The 20919-nt window shown below is 44.2% G+C and overlaps 2 protein-coding genes across 3 annotated transcripts in view; both read right to left on the minus strand.

Annotated features, from left to right (window-relative positions):
* Evi5 (ecotropic viral integration site 5) overlaps positions 1-2476 on the minus strand; it is a 157703-nt gene extending 155227 nt beyond the window's left edge. For both annotated transcript variants that reach the window (XM_032917016.1, XM_032917013.1), the window contains exon 1: positions 2392-2476. In XM_032917016.1, coding sequence (XP_032772907.1) covers positions 2392-2442 — 51 coding nt within the window. In that variant the 5' untranslated portion in view covers positions 2443-2476. The remainder of the gene's footprint in view (positions 1-2391) is intronic.
* Positions 133-1860, minus strand: LOC116912616 (40S ribosomal protein S26-like). The gene is made up of 2 exons (XM_032916742.1): positions 1834-1860; positions 133-645 (listed from the first exon to the last, which is right to left on the minus strand). The coding sequence occupies exons 1-2, from the start codon at positions 1858-1860 to the stop codon at positions 133-135; spliced, it is 540 nt and encodes a 179-aa protein (XP_032772633.1).
* Positions 2477-20919: the final 18443 nt, after the last annotated feature.

Here is a 20919-nt window from a genome sequence, read left to right on the forward strand (position 1 = left end):
CTAATTAATTGGGGCAATCTCTCTCTCTCTCTCTCTCTCTCTCTCTCTCTCTCTCTCTCTCTCTTTTTAAAGTATAACTTCCATTTTATTTTTCCATGGTATTTTTCTTTCTGCCTTCATGAAATCACCTCTTTACACGGGCTTTGGTAGAGGTTGGGGTGCAGCGCCAGAAGGTCTGAATCGTGGTGGGGGTGTTTGGTCCTTCCGGGCCTCACAAGATCGATTCCCGACTACCTTGCTATGAATGGCACAGCTCACGCAGTAGTGCAGCTTGACATACAGCTTGGGAGGCACGTATGCGTCGAAGACGTTTGCTTCAGATATGCCCCTGACTGCAGCGGCTTCTAAAATGTTCCGAATGACAAACTTCTTAATGGCCTTATCCTTGGGCACGCACCGGGCGCAATTCGTGCAGCGAATTGGCTGAACATGGCCGTGGCCCCTTTTGGCACGACCGTTGTTACTCTTTTTTTTTTTGGTCGTATTGGAGCCAAGACTCGAAAAGAGGCAACGTCTCTTAACCGAAGCCAGGACTCTCTGATGCAGCTCCCGCGGCTTGCTTCCTGCTTCCTGTCTGGGCCTTCTGGGACCTGGACTCACAGGCGAGCTGCCTAGCCACTCCGGTCTAAGAATCTGCACATCAGTCTTTACATTCGAGGGTTAAGAACATTGCTTGCAGCCCACCCACCACCTTATTTCTATTTTTATAAACTCCGCCAAACCAAATAACGAGTTTCGAAATTATACCGTAAAATGGAATATCAGCACAGGATAAAAGAAGTACCTGATAAAAGCAGTCTGTTTGTTTCTTGGCTTCCTTATCTGTCTGAAGCAAGATAAAAGTTGATGCAACTAGGATTAGTCATTTCACTTAAACTACCCAACTTTCTGAGAACTCGTAGCTTCCACCTTCTGTACGGTGCGTGACGGTAGGCTGTAACCTAAAATTTTAAGTGTACTCAGCAAAAGTATACTTAACCTCCTCGTATCTCAGTCTTCCCATCCATAAAACAGTTAGTAATATCTACTTAAGCACTAACCTGATAATTAAGTGGAGCATTGATGCCAAGCCTATAGACACTCGGCAGGTGGTAGTTATTGCAATTACTATTTCCAAAGCCACAAGGTAACCAGTGCAGATATTAAAAAGACTCTGAATTAGGAGAAAAAAAAAAATCCTGACTCCACCACCCACTAGCTGTTTGGATGCTGATCTTGTACAGTTCTGTTCCTTAGCTAAAGCTAAGAGTCTAGCAAGAGAGATGGTTCAGTGGATAAAGGGCACTAACCAACCCTGGAAGCCTGCATTCTGTCCCTGGGACCCACATAACAAGGCAGAACAGTGGCCTATGTAATCCTTCCACTTCTTCTGCTCTCGGACGAAAAGCAGAGCCAGAATCAGCCGGAAGACTCACCCATCAGCTAGCCTGAAGTGCACAGCAGCACAAACAAGGGATCCTGACTTCCCGACTGTGAAGGACACCAAAGCTGTCCTTCCGCCCCCACATGTGCACCATGGCATTCGTGCACCTGCTTTTAGACATGAGCAAATACACTCACTATAGACAAAATGAAGAGCCTGAAAAGCAAAAGTTAAGCCCACCCACCCTGACAGGGGTGTTGAGAGATAGGCTTCTACTTCACATGAGATGGTGGTCTGTATCAGTCAAGCCAGGGCCAGAATTCATTCAGTGTAAATTATCTCTTCCCTTATTCCCACCCAAACAAAAAACACCGCTGCTTTGTAGTATGTTCATGTGGAAGCATATGTAACCCACACTGGCTCCAGACTTGCTATGGAGCTGGTATACCCTTAATGAACCAAACCCTCACCTCCATTTCCCAGGCAGAAACCACCATGCCTGATAACCTTACAGTAAAATTAACTTCGATTTACAATGGCCTGTATTCCTAAGCACAAGGGGCACCTAAGGAAAGAAACGACCATCAGTCAACATTGCCACCAACTAGAATTCTCGAACACACGTTATGGTAATCATATTCCTTGGCTAATTTTTATCTCCATGTGGGAAATTAGAAGCCTAAACGGACAAAGTAGGACTCTATTTATTAAATAAGCAAAACAAATCCCCAGTAGCCAGTAGCAGCAGAGAAAGAAACTATTGAAGCACGAAAGCTAATTATTACAACTCTCCCTCCACTTTATATAACTCCGGGTTGCTCACATGAACGGCCACAAGTGCAATGAGATAATATTCTTAAAATAAAACCAAAGGCGTACCCACAAACAGCTGCTGTGCCTTAAAGACTGAGCGAGGTACACAGATGCTGATCCAGTAAAAGTTAAAATCCCCTGCTGCACTAAGGGCATCTTTATCAGCACTATAAAAAAAGGAAAAAAAAAAACAAGCTGCATTTTCAGACATTTACCTGTCTCCTATTAGGGTTTCTAAAGACAGCAGTCATCTTGGTGGTAACCATGATGGGAGGAGGAGACTAGGAGGCTGGGGATTTGAATTTAATTTACAGCTGACTCATAGGAGTGTTTACATCGGCCGCCGCCCCGGGGCTCCGCCCACTTAACACCCTTTCAGTCCCAGCCCCTAGCTCTGCGGGGTGGTAACTTGCAGGGCGGCTGGGGATGTGGGGGGGGGGGGGATCAGTAAAACGGGAAGCAAAGCCTTTTGAGTATCCAGGCGTACTAATAGATGTTGGTTTCTTCTGTTCCCCACTTCCTTCCTCCCTCTCTCCCTCTTCCCTTCCTGACTCATGTCAGAATGATCTTGACTGAGGTGCCCGTTTTGAGGCACCGGCTAGAGGCTTGTCTAATTTGATACTGTTAGCTTGGACTTTAACCTAAGACAAATTATTACCTGGATATCTCTCTGTCTCTTTCTGTCTCTGTCTCATCCTCACACCCACACCCATGCCCATCCCACCCCACTATACTCTCCTGAAAGTTCTACAGGCTACAGTGGTACTCAAAGACTACGAGTAGAGAGTTTGCCATAATGTGGAACCAACTGGTAGACCTTGTGGGGGTCGGTCCTAAATAGAGCTCCATTTTCTCGGAAGAGATCTAAAGTGTTGGTTTCGAAGACTTGTCTTGTTAATCATGGCTTACGTTTTAAGGCACTTATCATGCGTTGGGATCTATGAAATCATTTTTTTTTTTTTTAATTTTCTTTCACTCTTTTCTTTAGTTTGGTTTTGGGGACAGATTTCATGAGCTCAGACTAGGCTTGACATTTCTATGTAGCTGAGGCTGGCCTTGAACTCCTGAAATCCTTGCCTGGGATCGCAAATGTGTCTGTACTGCCATATCCAGTGGCATTTTTTTTATCTATCACCTAAATCTTTTTTAGAACTATGTGTATGCATATGAATTCAATTGTAAAGAAGGAGGCATCACATCCCCTGGGTCTATATTATAGGCAGTTGTAGGTGCCCTCTATAGGTACTGGGAACCAAATTCAGGGCTTCTGCAAAAACAATGGGTGTGAGACATCTTTCTAGCCCTATAGCCTTTATCTCTAACCCCGTGGTTATCCCCATTCACAAGTAAATGCCAAGAAAGTCTTTATTTGTTTACTCACTCCACCACTCAAAAAGATATCTCCTAGAGGTTATTTCAAAGCAGAATAGCTGTACTAATGACAGGCACAAGACTGTCACATGATAGGACCTATTAACATTCCCTCTCAGAGGGAGGTTTGAGAGGCTCACAATCCTCACGTGCCTATGTGATGCCTTCTGAAACGACTTAAGACAGAAACAGGTAACTGGGGTAGGGTCTTGGTATTGACGATGCCTGTAAGGGTCTGTGTGTGTATGAGAGGAGGGAAGTTCTGGTGTTTTAGCTACCTTTAAGTTCCTTGTTGGGGATGTACTCGTGTATGTATGTATGCATATATGTATGTATGCATGTATGTATGTAGGTATGTATGTACTTATGTATGAATATGGTGATCAACTGTGCCAAATGCTTTGCTAAAGGGAAGGTCAGTAAGTCACATTTTCAGCTCAATGATAACATTACAAGCACTCACACGAGATAGATATCGCTAGACCCACTTCGGGGTTGTGATGGAGTAATGAATGGCCCAGCGGTTAAGAGCGCTGGTTGCTCTTTCCAAAGGACTCAGATTCGATTCTCAGCCACATGGAAACCCACAGTCTCCTCTAACTTCAGTCCCAGGGAATCCACTCCTCCTCTTCTGGCCTCTTCTGCAGCCGGCATACACGCGATGCACAGACATACGTGGAGACAAAACACTCATATACATAAAATAATTTTTTTAAGTTGAGAAAACTGTGGCTGACCCACAGTCACAACTAACAGTAAAAGGAAACACAAAATGCAAGTTTAGATCTCCCTTGACTATAAAAACCTGTGTCGTTTGGAATTATAAAAACGGGGTACCCGTGTTCACAATCTGATATAGGGAAATATAGTGTGATATTTAAGGCAAATGTAAGAGGCTGGAATGATGGCTTGGTGGGTAAAAGCACCTGCTGCTGCTGAAGAGGACCTAGGTTCACGTCCCAACACGTGTTTGGTGCCTTGCAACCTCCTGTAGCCCCAGTTGCAGGGACTCTGACGCCCTCTTCTGGCCTCCACAGGCTCCTGCACTCACATAATACACACTCAGGCAAAACATCTCACACAATCAGTTAATCAATACTTTTAAAAAATGAATGTAAGAAATAAATGGATAATAGTGTGTATGTTCCCTAATACGGAGATGCAATATGGTGGGAAATACGGAAGGGATACCTCACCTGGAGGGGAGAGGTGTACTGTTTCACTGTCCGCATCTCTCCCGTGTACTTATCACAGATGTGGTTCCCTCACTGAACCTTAGCCACAGTGGGGAGAGTCTTACCTTGAAGGTTTGCAAACCACAGCAAGGAAAGTAAAATCCCCTGTGGTCTCCTCAGGAAATGCTCAGGATGTGAACCAGGAGACCCCACCTATTCTCGGAGAAGCGGACCTAGCGGGAAAACAGCACAAGGATTCCTCTTTCCAGCCGGTTCTGTTTGAGACCGAGTTTCTCTGTGTAGCCTTGGCTGCTCTGGAACTCACTCTATAGACTACGCTGCTGGCTTCAAATTCACAGAGATCCACCTGCCTCTGTCCCCCAATTGCTGGGATTAAAGGTGTGCACTACCACCTGGGTTGTTTGTTTGTTTGTTTGTTTGTTTTAATTTTTTTTGTTTTGAAACAGTCTCTCTATGGGTTGTTGTTGCCGCTGTTGGTGTTGGTTGGTCGGTTGGTTGGTTTTGGCTTTGTTTTTTGAGACGCGGTCTCATGTAGCTCAGGCTGACCTTAACTCATTGTTTAGCTAAGGACGCTGTTAAACTTCTGATCCTCCAACCTCTGCATCTTGAAAGCTAGAATCAGGGGTTGGGGGTTTAGCTCAGTGGTAGAGCGCTTGCCTAGCAAGCGCAAAGCCCTGGGTTCGGTCCCCAGCTCCAAAAAAAAGAAAGCTAGAATCATGAGTCTGGGCTACCGTAACTCCAGTTGCAAGAGATCCTACTCCTTCTTACAACTTCTTGAGCATGTTCACAAGTGATGCACAGGCAGGTGTGCAAGCAAAACACTCCTACACATAAAAAAAAAAATTTAAAAATCCAATCAGAAACCAACATAGCGGTTGTTTCAATGAACTACCTTGAAAGCAGACCTTCAACCCTCCCATGCTTTCAGGGACTCCCGTCCTGGTCCCAAACTGACTGCATCCCGTGAGGAAGAAGCAATCAGAGAGTGGATACTCAGTTCCTGACACTTGAAACCTTAAAGGAAAGTATGTGTTTCTTGATGTTTTCCTACGTTAAATGTCGAGGTGACTTGTTTCTATAAATAGCAAGATAACTGATCCCATATGGCAGTGACAGAAATAGTTTAACTCTTGCTCTGCTGGAGCTTAAGTTCTAGTGGAAGGAAAAGAAACAATAGACGGATAAATTAAAAACACGGTTAGAGGGGCTGGAGAGATGGCTCAGGGGTTAGGAGCACTGACTGCTCTTCCAGAGGTCCTGAGTTCAAATCCCAGTAACCACATGGTGGTTCACAACCATCTGTAGTGGGATCTGATACCCAATTCTGGTGTGTCTGAAGACAGCTACAGTGTACTCACGTACATAATAAATAAATAAATAAATAAAATCTTAAAAAAAAAACACACAGTTAGAAAACTAAATATATGTAAAAGAATGAAGTTGGACCATTACATATATTCAAAAATTAACACAGGTGGCTTAAGGGATTAGAATTAAGAGACCAAATGATAGGACTTTTATGAGAAAATGTTTCTCATAAAATGGTTTGAATAAGAAATATACTCCAAAGAGATATATGTGATAAAGGCATGGTCCCCAGAGGTGGAACCAGATCGCTGAGAGGTTACTCATGATAACTCAGTCTCAATCAATGGCTTAATCCCTGGGTGGATTCATAATATGATAGCATGATTGGGAAGTGGACCTCGTTGAGAGAAGTAGGTCACTGGGGCATCTCAGCCCTTTGCTGTCCCTTGCTCTCTGCTCCACCGTGCCCTCCCGACAGCCCCAGATAACTATGGAATGCACTCACGAGCTGAAATGAACCTGTCCCCTTAGACTCATTCAGGTATTTGTAACATATATTTTTAAAAAGTGTCAAACAGAAAGCATAGGAGGAAGTTAATTTGGGAATAATTTGTCAGAGGACAATTTGTGGGCAACGAAGCCAGGACGGTATCAAGAGAATGAAAAGAACACCACTGGAATGGGATAAAATATTTGCAAGTCTTATATTTGATCAGAAAATAATGTTTGTGTGGTGGTGATGGTATGTGCCTTTAATCTCAACACTTAAGAGGCAGAGGCAATCAAATCTCTCTGTAAGTTCAAGGACAGCCTGATCTACAGATCGAGTTCTAAGACAGTCGGGGCTACACAGAGAAACCCTCTCTCAATAAATAAAAAATACATACATACATATATACATACACACATACATACAAAACAATAAATAAATAAATAAATAAATAAATAAATAAATCACAAACACACAAACAAGCAACTTAATCTAAAGCTGGCACATGATTTTTAAATTACACTTATTTGTTTCCGTATGGATATGTGTGTATAGCAGAGCACACCCCTGCCATAGCGTGCAGGTGAAAGTCAAAGAATAGCTTGCAGGAACACATATACCTTCTCAGAGCCCACCTACATTCAATTAAGAGCCAGTGAAGCTAGACAGCTTATGTGTGCTTTCGCTAGGTTTGCTCATAAGGGACTCTCAGTCAATAAACAGTTAGACCTGGTGACTGAAACTGTGTTTTACTACAGGCTCCGAGAAAGCAGGCAGAGGAAAATAAACATCTTGCTTTTAATTTGTAACAGGTTAAGAGCCCAGAGTTTGCCTTTTGTCCAGTTTCAGAAGGGCAAACATCACATGACCTCACTTACATGAGGTACCTAGAGTAGTCAGGCGCATAGACACAGGAAGTAGACTGGAAGATACTAGAGTGTAGAGGAGGGGGGTACGGAGTCACTGATTCACGGTGTAGCTTCTGGTCAGCACGTGGTGATGATGAAAATGGAACTAGGTGGTCGGGAGAGTTTTGTAAAACAACGGATGCATTCAGCACCAGTGGATTCTAACTCAAGATGGGTTAATGGGTTAAAATGGTAAATTTCTGGTTACGGGTATTTTTCCCACCACAGCAAAAAAGGTAGTCACCATGTAGTTAAGTAATAAAGCACTTGCCTAATATATGTGGGGTCCTAGGGGTGCTCCCAAACAGAAAAAAAAAGGAGGAGGACCTGGAGAAATAGCCCAGCAGTTAATGTACTTGCGCTCTTTCTGAGGATTCGGGCTTGGTTTCCAGCTACTGGCAGGGGCTCTGACATCGTCATCTGACCTCTAAGGGTTTGTACACACACACGCACACGCACACGCACACACACACACACACACACACACACACACACACACTCACGTGCACTCATACATACCCACAGCATTCATTTACACAGACACGCACGTACACACACATGCACGCACACATACACACACATACACAGACGCATGCAAGCACGCACACACAGAGCATTCAATTACACAGACACACACAGAGTAAAGAACATTACAGGCAGAAAGAACAGCACAAATGTACGTGACGTAATCAAGGAACTCCAAGGACACGTGTTTGATGAGAATACACTGAGCATAATTAAAAACATTGGTAATATACAAAGTCAGAGAGAGTCCAATTTCACAGAGCCCCCATAGGCCAAGTTAAGACTTCGGCTTTTATTCTAAGCAGAGGGATCTGATGGCTTAAAGGTTAAAAGCATCCACGAGCTGTTCTGCAGGGAACTGCCTCTAACTGGCAAGGACAGAAGCCTGGAGACCAGCTTCAAGCCACTGACGGCTGTTGGCAGCCTGGTACCCGTGCTGAGAAACTACCAAATATCAATAGAACTTTAGCCAACAAGATTTTCCTTCAGACAGGCTATTGGATAAAAGGGTCAGAGAAGCTTTCGGCCTGGACACTTAAAAGCCAGAACTGCCATTTCCTAAAACAGAGAGGACTGGGGAGGGAACAGGAGTGAGAACCAAGTGCTGGTTTCTTTATCTGCAGTCAAGAGATGATCCGCAGGTGGTCGGAGAAACTTTCACAAGGTGCTATCAGGGGCAGTGAGTGAGGACCCCACCCTCTGTGGTGGAATGAAGAATGTGGTGGGTAGCTGATAGTGGCTGGACTCCCTTTCTTTGGGTTCTCATCTACTGGGCTGCCTGTAGCATATGTGTATTTGTATTCTATACCACTGTGCTCTTGCTAGAAAAATCACCCTGAAGGAAGAAAACTGTAGCAGTTGTATCAACAAGGATTCATTTTGAAAAACTTCTATCCAATTCATCTGTTAGTGTTGTATTTCTTTAAAAAAAAAAAACAAAACAAAACAAAAAAAAAAACAACCTGTTTCTAATATTTGAACGTATAGTGTGTGTTTGGACCAAGTCTACCCCCAATTCCTTTCTCTCCAACTTCTCCCTTGTTTACCCAAGTCCCTCCCCCTTTATGTGCGACACACACACACACACACACACACACACACACACACACACACACACACCATCTCTCTCTCTCTTCTTCAAAATATCCACTGAGTCTATTTAATGTGTGTGGATGTATAATCATTTACTGGAACATATATAGCTTCTCAGAGTCCACCCACATCTCTGAAGAAAACTGACACCCTCTCACCCCAGAAGCCATCAACTCCCAACAGTTCCTCAGAGCCCATGTTGAGACTTGGGTTGTCCTGACCTTGTGCAGATCTTGTGCATGCAGTCTGGGCATATAAATTCTTGCGTGCATCTGTACTGTCAGGTCCAGGAGACACTGTTTTGCTGTAGATATCTACTCCCTCTGGATCTTACAATCTTTCTGTCCTCTCTTCTGTGATGATCACTGAAAGCTCATTTTACATTTTCTTCTATCGCAAAAGTTAACACACAAGCTTTCTTTCTTGCTTTTCTTTATTGAGACAGGGCCTAACTCAGTAGTCCAGGATGTCTTAGAACCACCCTCCCTCCAACCCCAAGGTCTTTCACTGAACCTGGAAGTTGGACAGGTATGTATGGCTAGGACTGGCTTTCACTGCAGGGAACTGAATTCAGGTCTTCAGAGTTGTAAGGCCAGCACTGTATCAGCTGAGCATTGACTCAGCCCTGTATGGAATGTTTTTCTGTGACAACAGTGTAATTAAATTAGAAGGCAACAACAACAACAACAACAACAAAAAGGTTTTCTATCTCTTTATATCTTTCTGTTTTTAAGGTAGTGTACTAATGACTTTAGCATCACTGTGACAGACCACTGACACAAACAACAATAAGGAGGAAAGTTCTGTGAACTCATTGTTTCAGAGTGATCAGTCCCAACCTACAGGGAAGACAAGGCAACTGGAGCAGCTTCGTGTGTTTGTGGGAGCATGAGGAAGCAGAGAGTGTTAAATCAGGACCGGAATAGGGGTTAACAGTGACCCACTTCCCTCAGCAATGCTCAAGTACCTCCTAAAAGTTCCCCAGAAGCTGGGGTCTGTGTTCAAACCATAACACATGGAAAGGCTACCAATTCAGTCTCTACACATCTTGACCTAAGAAGAAAACTAAATAGTTACTGTTTTTAGTAGTAACTTTATAGCATGGAAGTGTAAGATTGCTAGCTACTGCTGGCATGAAAAATATTGGACAAAATGTAGCTGTCACTTGGGTTGTAGTGGACACTTCATCAAAACAATTTGAACAAATTTTTTCCTGTGTTTCAGGAGACATTCAAGAATATCCACAGCAGCAACAATGTAAGTACTCTGACAGCAGACTGCAGGAGCTTCCTTAACATAATACTATGTAACCGTAGAAAGGAGCAACTGTTCCAGCCAACTGCATGAAGGAACCTTAGGAAGGAAGAGTGAAGTACCAAGCTATTTGCCGAAAGGGTCTCAAGAGCTGAGATCTGAACAGTGATGAGGACTCAGGTTTCTTCCTGGTGTATTCTATGGGCTGAGGCTGAAGGGTCACCAGAACCCAGGAATCAGAGCAGCCAGGAGCAACTCTGCTCTGGTCAGGTTTGTCAACAAAGCTAGGCAAACCTGGGAAGAGGGAGTGCCTCTACAGCCTGTAGGCGTGGCTGTGAGGCATTTTCCTTTCTTCCTCTTCTTCTTTTATATGTATTTACTTATTTTTTTTTAATTTACCTCACTTTATTCCGTCATTCAGGAATGCGTGGGTGATTCCTGTCCTTGATGGTTACCGTACACATACTGTGATATAATTATATCATTTCTCCCTTACCTCCCTTCAGATCCTCCTGGATACCCCTCCTTTTCAAACTCATGGCTTCTTTTATCATTAATTGTTGTGTGTGTATATGTGTGTATTCTGAAATACATAAGCACACGTGGGACATTTTCTTAATTATCAATGTAGGCAGGAGGACTTATGCAGGAAGTGGGTCTGAGCTGTATAAAAAAAGATAGATGGTGAAGCAAGCTAGTAAGCAGGGTTCATCTGTGATCCCTGTTTCACTCTTCCCTGGCTCCCTTCAGTGATAAACTGTAACAGCTATGAACTGAAATAACATCTTTACTTTTATTTCATAGTTACATTCAGCCATTATTCTATAACAGCAACTACAGCTTTTGCCATCTCTCCAGTCCTATGCTGCTTTCTCTCTCTCTCTTTCTCTCTCTCTCTCTCTTTCTTTTTTCCGGAGCTGGGGACCGAACCCAGGGCCTTTCGGTTGCTAGGCAAACGCTCTACCACTGAGCTAAATCCCCAACCCTGCTTGCTCTCTCTTAAGTAGCCTCTTTTTCCTCTCCTCCTGAGAGTTAGGCAGATCCTATTCTGTCAAATCTTTCTCTGATTCATCACTCTGTCTGCCACTCACTTAGACATCACTTTCAAACATGGTGCTTCCTTCTACAAACTAACTTTACTTTCATTGTTTGGGATTAAAAGTGTGTGCTAGGGCTGGAGAGGTGGCTCAGTGGTTAAGAGCACTGACTGCTCTTCCAGAGGTCCTGAGTTCAAATCCCAGCAACCACATGGTGGTTCATAGCCATCTGTAATGAGATCTGATGCCCTCTTCTGGTGTGTCTGAAGTGTACTCATATACATAAAAATAAATAAATAAATCTTTAAAAAAATGTGTGTGCTAAGGATGTGTCTGCATTCCAGCCAGAGAGATTAAAGGGTGTGTACCAAGGCTGAGCCACACAGCTAGAAACAGCCTTTTTCAGTAACACAGTCTGGGAGTTCATAGTGTGATGAAATATCCTGCAACAGTTTAGACCAACTGAGACCTGGAAGGACAGTCTCCAATCTACTGAGCCACCTGTGGGCTGTGTAGCGTGCTCCAGGTAGCCAGCTTTTTGGAGCTGTCACCCGTGCTGAAGTAGGCTTTGCTGATTGCTAGAGTTAGTATTAGGCTAAGCAGAGTAAAAAAAAAATCAGGGGGAGAGAAAAGTCAGGTTTTGGATCAGTTAGCTTGGAGAGGAGTTTGAACCAGAACAGTTGAGTCGAACAAGCCAGCTCAAGCTCAGAAAGAACTAGAAAAAGTGGGCTTATTCAGCAGTTAAGACTCTGAGGTTGAGGCTGAAAACATTCTAGGCTAGACGCTTCCAGGACTAGGCCTAGGTTAGCAGACGGAGGCAGTAAGTCTTTAGAGATGCCAATTAGAGCAGAAGAATAAAATATACTTTTACACTAAACCTCTCCCAGGCAGCCTGGCTGACTTCTGCTTCTTCCAGGCAGCTGGTCCAGCCTCAGAGCCCTCTTTGCTATTTTTCTCCTCTGAGAACCCTCTTTGTAACTCAGCTTCAAACCTAGACTGAGAAGGATTCTCAGCTTTTATTATTTACTTTAGCAGGGGAGTCTAGTGAATCTGGCCTTTTTTGGGAGCTTTCTGAACCTAGTTTGAGTTTAGTCTCCTGCCTTAGAAGTTTTCCTGCAGGATGCCTGTTTCAACACCAAAGGAAATTGTTACACAACAGGAGGACCCCGGTTTGATTCCCATCATTCACATGGTAGTGCATGGCCATTTGTAACTCCAGTCCCAGGGGATCCAAAGCTCAGTTAGGACTCCTCCGTATTAGGTACATGAGGTGTACATCCATACTTGCAGGCAAAACACTCATACACATAAAAAAAACAGTATGTAAATCTTTTTAAAAAAAATTATGGGGTTGGGGATTTAGCTCAGGGGTAGAGCGCTTGCCTAGGAAGCGCAAGGCCCTGGGTTCGGTCCCCAGCTCCGGAAAAAAAAAAAAGAACCAAAAAAAAAAAAAAAAATTATATGCCTTCACTTGGGAGGATAAGGCAGGACTGTCTCAAGTTCAAATCCACCCTGAGCTACATACATAGTGAGTTTCTGACCAATCTGGTCTAGACCTTAGGTTGGGCATGAACCACTCCCGCACATCTGTTTTCACAGAGAAATCTTTTACCAAGCAGGGAGGAAAAGTTAAAGTGGCTGCTTTCTGACTCAAGCAGAAATGACCCTGCAGGTTAACTTTCAAGAAGACAGAAAGGGGAGAACTGTTAGAATGGGCTAGGATGCAGTGGTATACTTTGACTGGGCATGTTAATTAGGTGAACCAAAGGCGGGTTTTGATTGCTGGACTTCAATACTTTGATAGCTGGACATTGGTAGTTAGATTCAAGATGAGGAAATGGTCAAATAAGGGGAAGCTTTAGGAATGTAATCTGGTTTTTTGTTTTGTTTTGTTTTCGTTTTTTAGCTAGGCAGAGGGAATGAGGGAGAAGCCTGCCAGATCCCTGTTTGCCAGGCTCAAGCTGGCCAAAGTCCCTTCATAGACTGTGAATCTTTGTCTTTAAAGTGGGGGAGGGGAGTGCTCAGGGAGGCTGGGAATGTAGCTCCTTGGCAAAGTGTCAGCCTAGCATACATAAGGCCCTGGGTTCAGTTGCTATGTTAAAGTTTCCTCCTAACTGAAATATTCCCTCCAGGAGCCAGGGAGAGGCTCACGAGATTGAGGTGGACAAACATCACATATCTGAGAAAGCAGAATGTTGCAAGGTTGTGTCTGTTGAATGCCCCTCCCCTAGCTTTGTGGAAAAGCAGTAAACAGCTGCTGAGGGAGACTCCGACCAGCAGAGCTGACCTGTTGGCTGTCTGCACAGCGAGCTGAGCACTGTGGGGAGGGGGAGGGGTGGTGGTGGACTGAAGCTGTCTTGGGTTGTGAGGGGTTTGTTTTGTTTCTTTTGGTTTTCCAAGACAGGGTTTTTAATGTGTTGCCCTGGCTGTCCTGGAACTCACTCTGCAGACCAGGCTGGCCTCAAACTCCCAGAGATCCACCTGCCTCTGCCTCCTGAGTGCTGTGCCACCACTGACAAAGCAGCTGCATTTGAGTCTTTTCTGTTCCTGGTAAGTAACCGCTCTCCCGTACTTCTGTTAGTAACTCCAGTACAACTCATTGGTTCCGGGGTTGGACTTTTGGCTTATGTCTTTTTTTTTTTTTTTTTTCCGAGCTGGGGACGGAACCCAGGCCTTGCGCCTAGGCAAGCGCTCTACCACTGAGCTAAATCCCCAACCCGGCTTATGTCTTTTTAAGTCAAGGTTCCCATGGCCGTGATGAAACATCATAACTAAAATCAACTTGGTGAGAAAGGGATTTACATCACAGTTCATCCTTAAAGGGAGTCAGGACAGGAACTCACACAGGGCAGAACCTGGAGGTGGGAGCTGATGCAGAGGCCATGGAGGGTGCTGCTCACTGCTTACACCCCATGGCTTGTTCAGCTGCTTCTTATAGAGCCCAGGACCACCGCCCAGGGTAGTACCACGCACAATGGGAAAGGCGTCGATCAGTAATTAAGAAAGTTCTTTGTAGTCTTGCTTGCAGCCCAGTCTTCTGGAGGCCTTTCCTCAACTGAAGCTCCCCCCTCTCCGATGACTCCAGCTTATGTCAGGCTGACATAAATCCTTCCAGTATAGTGCGGATGTCACTTTGTTCTTGATAAGTTCCCTTTGTGAGGGAAATAGAAATGTGTGGGCTATGTCTCCCCAGGAAAAGTCTCTCACACAACACCCCGGCATCTCACAAACCAGAAGGATCAGAAGTTCAAGGTTACCCTCCATTACAAGTGGCATTCTAAACAATGTCTTGAAATAATTCATATGTATTTAATGATAAATTTTTTAAACTAAGATTTATTTATATGAGTGCACTGTAGCTGTCTTCAGACACACCAGAAGAGGGCATCGGATCTCATTACAGATGGTTGTGAGCCACCATGTGGTTGCTGGGAATTGAACTCAGGACCTCTGGAAGAGCAGTCAGTGCTCTTAACCACTGAGCCATCTCTCCAGCCCTAATAACAAATTTTAAACCAAAAAAAAAAAAACCCAAAAAAACCCATTATTTGATAGTTCTGGTAACTCAGAGATAGATGATCCTATTACTGCTAATTTATAGGTTAAGAATTCTGCCTCAGGGTGCTGGCAAGATGGCCCAGTGGGTAAAGGCACCTGCATCCAAGCCTGATGATCTGAGTGGTCCAAAGAACTGACGATCCTCTAACCACCGCATGGGTGCACACACAAATAAATACATGAATTAAAATCTAATTTAAAAAAAAATCTAATGAAAAGTAATTTGATCTCAGGGAGCTAGTGGAACCACCACCCCCAAGTCTCCACACTTGAAAATAGAGGATTGTTAATAAGCATCTCCCAAGATTTCATCTGTATCCTCCTCTCCACCTTCCCAACAACACTTGGATGGGAGAACTAGATCCTTTGTTGGGTTCCTCTTTGCCTTCTGCCCCTTAGACCATGGGCCTCCTTCTGTCGCAAAGTAGAACTGCAACAAGACCAAACTACCCATAATCAATGCTACTACCTTCAATAAAATTAGAGAATGAAGCCAGGCACAGTGGTGCCCACTTACAGTAACAACTAGTCAAGAAGCTAAAGCAGGAAGATTGCTTGAGCCCAGGAGTTCCAAAGTTTGCTATCAGCCTGAGCAACATAGTGAGATGTCATCTCAAAAGTGACCACGATGACTGGAGGTGGGGTGGGTTGGGTATCAGTGTAGTGGACTTGCTCAGGGCAGCCTTTGACGGAAGCAGAGTGCCAGGTTGTTTGTGTGTGCGTGTATGTACATGCTAAGGACATAGAATGTGGACACGGAATATCAGAAAAGAGAGGCATCAAATATGACTCTAAGGTGTCTGTTGTCCCTGGCCCTCTATCAAGTATAGTTTATGTGTTTGTCCTTCTTGACCAGAGCTGCTGAACACTCCCTGTACATTCCAAGACCAATCAAATGACTCCTTAAAGCACAAACTTCCTAGGATGCTGACTTCATGCACAAGTGAATGATTCAACAGAAGAGTTCCATTCTGGGGTCTGGAGAGGTGGCTCAGTGGTTGAGAGCATTGACTGCTCTTCCAGAGGCCCTGAGTTCAATTCCCAGCCACCACATGGTGGCTCACAACCGTCTGTAGTGGGATCTGATGCCCTCTTCTGGTGTGTCTGAAGACAGTGACAGTGTACTCATATACATTAAATAAATAAATTCTTTAAAGAAAAGGAGCTCCATTCTGATGTCTGTAACTGATAGTAATAATTATACTTTTATGTGTAGACTATTTCCTTGAAGGAGTTGTATTGGTTTTAAAATGCTCAGGAAAGAATTAATAATCCTCGTTGTTTCTCCCAAAGATCCTGCTGAATATGTATATATCTTAGTTTTTTTTTTCACATGCTCTAGTAATGGAAGGAAAAGGCATATATTATCACTGTAATTTAACAAATGGATTCTTCAAAGGATTTATGAAGTCTATTATTAGGCATATGTTTTAAGCATTGGCTCAACAGGTAAAGGTGCTTGGTACCAAGACTGATGGCTTACGTTCAATCCTTGGAGTCCATAGAGTAGAAAAAACCAACCAATTCCCATGTGTAACTGAGGGCTTTTCTACCCATGCTCCAGTTTCCAAAATAACAGCTCTGAGGCATAGGTATAGATATAGATATAGAGGTATAGAGGTATATATAAATGCCTAGGCCATAAGCTTGGTTTTGTTTTCTGACTAGCCTGTAACTTAGGTATCCTATACTATGAGTGCCTCGTGGCTAGTTATGTCTTCCCTGCTTTAAGAATCTTTAAGAGCATTCCTCTCTCCCTACCGTAAGGCCCACTTGGCTCAGCTAATAGGCCAGCAGCCTCTTATTGATAGGCAATGCTTCCATACAGAACACAAGAGAATTCTGTCAACACTTCCCCCTTTTAGGCCAATAAAGGCCTCTTTCTCTTTCAATAGTAAACCATAAGCAATAATAACAATCATGAAAATGTATCAGGTAAGATTGACGATCATAATGTCAGGTCCCTTAGTATTTGATAAACTTGGATAAAGTGCATTACTATCAACCCTATCTTGGTGAGTTCAGAGTTCTGTACCTAAATCAATTCCTATCATAACTTGCATTACCAACCTAAAAGCATCTTAGACTTTAAAACATTTTCTTAAACCCTAAACAATTTAAGCTTAATTGTGAGACTGTAACTGTTGTCTGTTTGTGCCACTCAAGTGGCAGGAAAGGCTTTCTCAGAGGTGGACTCCCTTTGGAATCTTTGGAAACTTTTAAACCCTCCGCAGCCAGGCCCTTTCCCTAGACCTCCCTAAGGATCATAGTGCTTTCTAACCACTGTAAAGTTCATAAAAGTCATCTGGGGTAGGGTGGGGTGGAGACATGGGTCAGTGGTTAAGGGCACTGACTGCTCATCCAGAAGTCCTGAGTTTAAATCCCAGCGACCCCTTGGGGGCTCACAACCATCTGTAACGGGACCTGATGCCCTCTTCTGGTGTGTCTGAAGACAGATACAGTGTACTCATAAACATAAAGAAATAATTCTTTAAAAAAAAAAAAAAAAAAAAGAGTCATCTCCAGCCCCCTCCCTAGATTGTGCTAATTTTAAGTGAAAAGTCTGGGGGTTGGGGATTTAGCTCAGTGGTAGAGCGCTTGCCTAGCAAGCGCAAGGCCCTGGGTTCGGTCTTGAGCTCCGGGGAGGGGAGAGGGTTGGGGGGAAGTCTGACCAAAAACCATTAATCCCTGAATAGGAAAACTCAACAATCCCTGAGATCCTCCCACCTCCAAGCTCAGGACTTGAAATACCAGCAATCCCTAGAAATCTCCTAGAAAGTTCTGCCCCTCCCTGCAAGAAACCCTATATAACCCTTTACCTGTCCAGTGCCCTGCTGTCTGCTCCAGGAAGCAGAGGGCAGAGGGCAGCGATCCCTGGTTTCATCCTTCCTCACCCTGGACCTCCAATAAATCTCTTCCATGAGATTTGCAGCCTGGTGTGACGTGACTCATCAGAAGACCCAAAAAGAGAAGAAAAGGAGCATGGCTGAGGCCCGAACTCCTCAGCTCAGCTGGGGATACGCTCCCTGGGAGCTGCAACGCCTCTGCTGAGGAGGCTTCTTCCTCTCAGAGCTGTATGGTTCCTGAGTTCCCGTGTCTCAGAATACTCTTCCCTTGGACACGGTTCCACCTCAGAGCTGTGTGGTTCCTGAGTTCCCGTGTCTCAGAATACTCTTCCCTTGGACACGGTTCCACCTCAGAGCTGTGTGGTTCCTCAGCTTTCAAGTCCCAGGACATCTCCCATCTGAGCAGGAAGGGTAACATCTAAAGGCTCTTTATTCTAATTTAAAGACTTCTCTAACCTCTGTTCTATGGCCTGTAACCTACCATTCCATCGTTCACTCCTCTCCTAACCTGTTTTATTCTGATATCTCTTAAAAAGGACGTACAAAATTGTAATCATTACTGAAAAAACAATTATTTGCATGCGATAAGTGAAACAAAGTCACAAGGGATCTAGATACATTGTGTCATTGTATTTTCCATTTTAACACACACACACACACACACACACACACACACACACGCACAAATAATTTTCTTTTTTAAATTTCCAACTCTCTCCGTAAGGACTTCACTTTCTTAGTTTTGAACTAAATATTTCTTTCTATGATTTTTTTTAATACCCAGTTTCTTTTCTCTTTCATTGTTTTCAAACTTAATACCTTACCAGTTCAGAAGTTTGGGCTTTTTAGTCCCACTGCAGCTCCAGGATAATCTGCAGGCTCCGCAGGCCAGACTCCTTAGATAGGTCTAGTAGGCTGCCCTTGCCAGTTTTTGAGTGGAGCCTCATGCTCACCTGGAGCTGAGCCTATCTGCCCAGCTCTGGGAAGTTCTTCTGTCCAGAAGGCATGCCCGAGGCTCAGGTTCTCAGTAGCTATCCACTGCTCACAGTACCTGTTCCCCACTTTTCCAGTCACTTTCAAAGTTTTCTTCCCTGGCTGCTTTCTTGCCTGTCTTTCGGAGCTTTCTCAGGCCCTATGCTTGAATAACATGCCCTATATGTGTTGCCATTTGTAATCTTGAACTTTTATACCCAGCCTCTTTGTTCCCAGAGTAGGGACTCTGAGACTTATGAGTTAATGCCTAGGCCATAAGTGTTGGCTATCCCCCGACTATCTCATAAGGTTTATAACCCATTTACTCTAGTCTTTGCCTGACACACAGTTGGTTACATCTCCTTAGTTTCCCATGTCCAACTTCCTCAGAGTTCAGGATGGATCTACTGCTCTTGACTCTTGACTCTCTCTGCTGGATGTCCTACCTTCTAATCCTGCCTCAGCTCATTGGTTAATCAGGCTTTTATTGACAGGTGCTGCTTCAATACCTTACAAAAGAGATTCTCTCTACACTCACGAGTTGTGTTCAGACTCCTACACACACGTGCCATAGAACACATGCACACGGGCTGGAGAGATGGCTCAGCGGTTAAGAGCACTGGCTGCTCTTCCAGAGGTCCTGAGTTCGATTCCCAGCAACCACATGGTGGCTCACAGCCATTTATAGTAAGATCTGGTGCCCTCGTCTGTCATATATATGCAGAACACTGTGTATGTAATAAATAAATAGATCTAAAAAAAAAGTTTAAAAAAAAAGAACACATGTACACATAAATAAATAAAAAATAAATAAATAAATAAATAAATAAATAAATGTAAGCCTTGAAGGACTTCAAAAACAGACTATCATCACTTTTGATGATTCCAGAAGAGATGTACTTATAATTCAAATTTCTAATAGAAATAAATTCCCAGCAATTGTGGGCCTACATTCAGCCCCGACTGTGTTTACCCTGCACCACCACCTGTCAGGTGTTGGGCTTTAAAGAAGCTTGGAGATGCCATTCAGGGAGTGGGAAGAATGCAGCCTAGGATGTGGGAAACCTATGCTGGGATTCCCAAGCTCCCAGGCATCCAGTCGCCGCTGGGAAATTTCATAGAGGAGTTGGGAACAAAGGGTTGGAGGTGCACAGGACCTCGACGATGAGCCAAGAACCAGGGGCTCCTAAACTCCTGGACATCCAGGTGCTGCTGGGTCTTGAAGCGTTGGGAACGGAGTCTGGGCCCACAGGCTGGGGCTGGGGAAATGGGAGCTCCGACTTAGCTCATTGGTGATTGTCCTTAGCTTGGCAGAGGTTGTCTGGGAGCACAGAGGGGCCTTTTTCGAGAGACTCAGGCTGCAGCTCGGTAGTCCGCTTTCTCCATGCTCCCCACAGCGGGTCTTTTTTTTTTTTTTTTTTTGGTTCTTTTTTTCGGAGCTGGGGACCAAACCCAGGGCCTTGCGCTTCCTAGGCAAGCGCTCTACCACTGAGCTAAATCCCCAACCCCTACCCACAGCGGGTCTTGATGGAAGAGATAGTCCATGTTTATCCATACCGTTTATGTACTGTTCATCGTGGAAAATGGATGCATACGGACTCCTCAGGGTGGACCAGAGATGAAATAACTTTTGCAGGAAGGATGTCTGGAAAGAGAAGCTTATTGGCTAAACCAGCAGATTCTAGATATCTCATTAGCACGGAGAACTCTGTTTTAGGCTGTGTGGGAAGCGTGGCATGTGTTCTGAGCCAAGATTCTACTAGGGAGCAGGGGGCACCCTACTGTCTTGGGTGGGTGCCTGGGTGCCTGGGACTCAGACTCACTCAACCTTAAGTTTCCTGGCATGGTCCACTGTTCCACAAGAATCACTAATAAAGGGTTGGGGATTTAGCTCAGTGGTAGAGCGCTTGCCTAGCAAGCGCAAGGCTCTGGGTTCGGTCCCCAGCTCCGGAAAAAAAAGAAAAGAAAATCACTAAGAAAATGCCCTACAGCCGTTTTTTAGGGAGGCATTTTCTCAATTGAGGTTCTCTCCTTTTGATGACTCTAGCCTGTGCCAGGTTGGCATAAATCTAGCCAGGACAGAGGGTAGTGGTGAGATCAAGCCCAGGGCTCCACATATGAAAGGTTAAGGGTCCTGTCACTTAGCTGTACACCTTGCTTGTACTATTTTTCATACACAGAAACAT

This window comes from Rattus rattus, chromosome 11 (assembly GCF_011064425.1).
Source record: "Rattus rattus isolate New Zealand chromosome 11, Rrattus_CSIRO_v1, whole genome shotgun sequence".
In the NCBI taxonomy this organism is placed as follows: domain Eukaryota; kingdom Metazoa; phylum Chordata; class Mammalia; order Rodentia; family Muridae; genus Rattus; species Rattus rattus.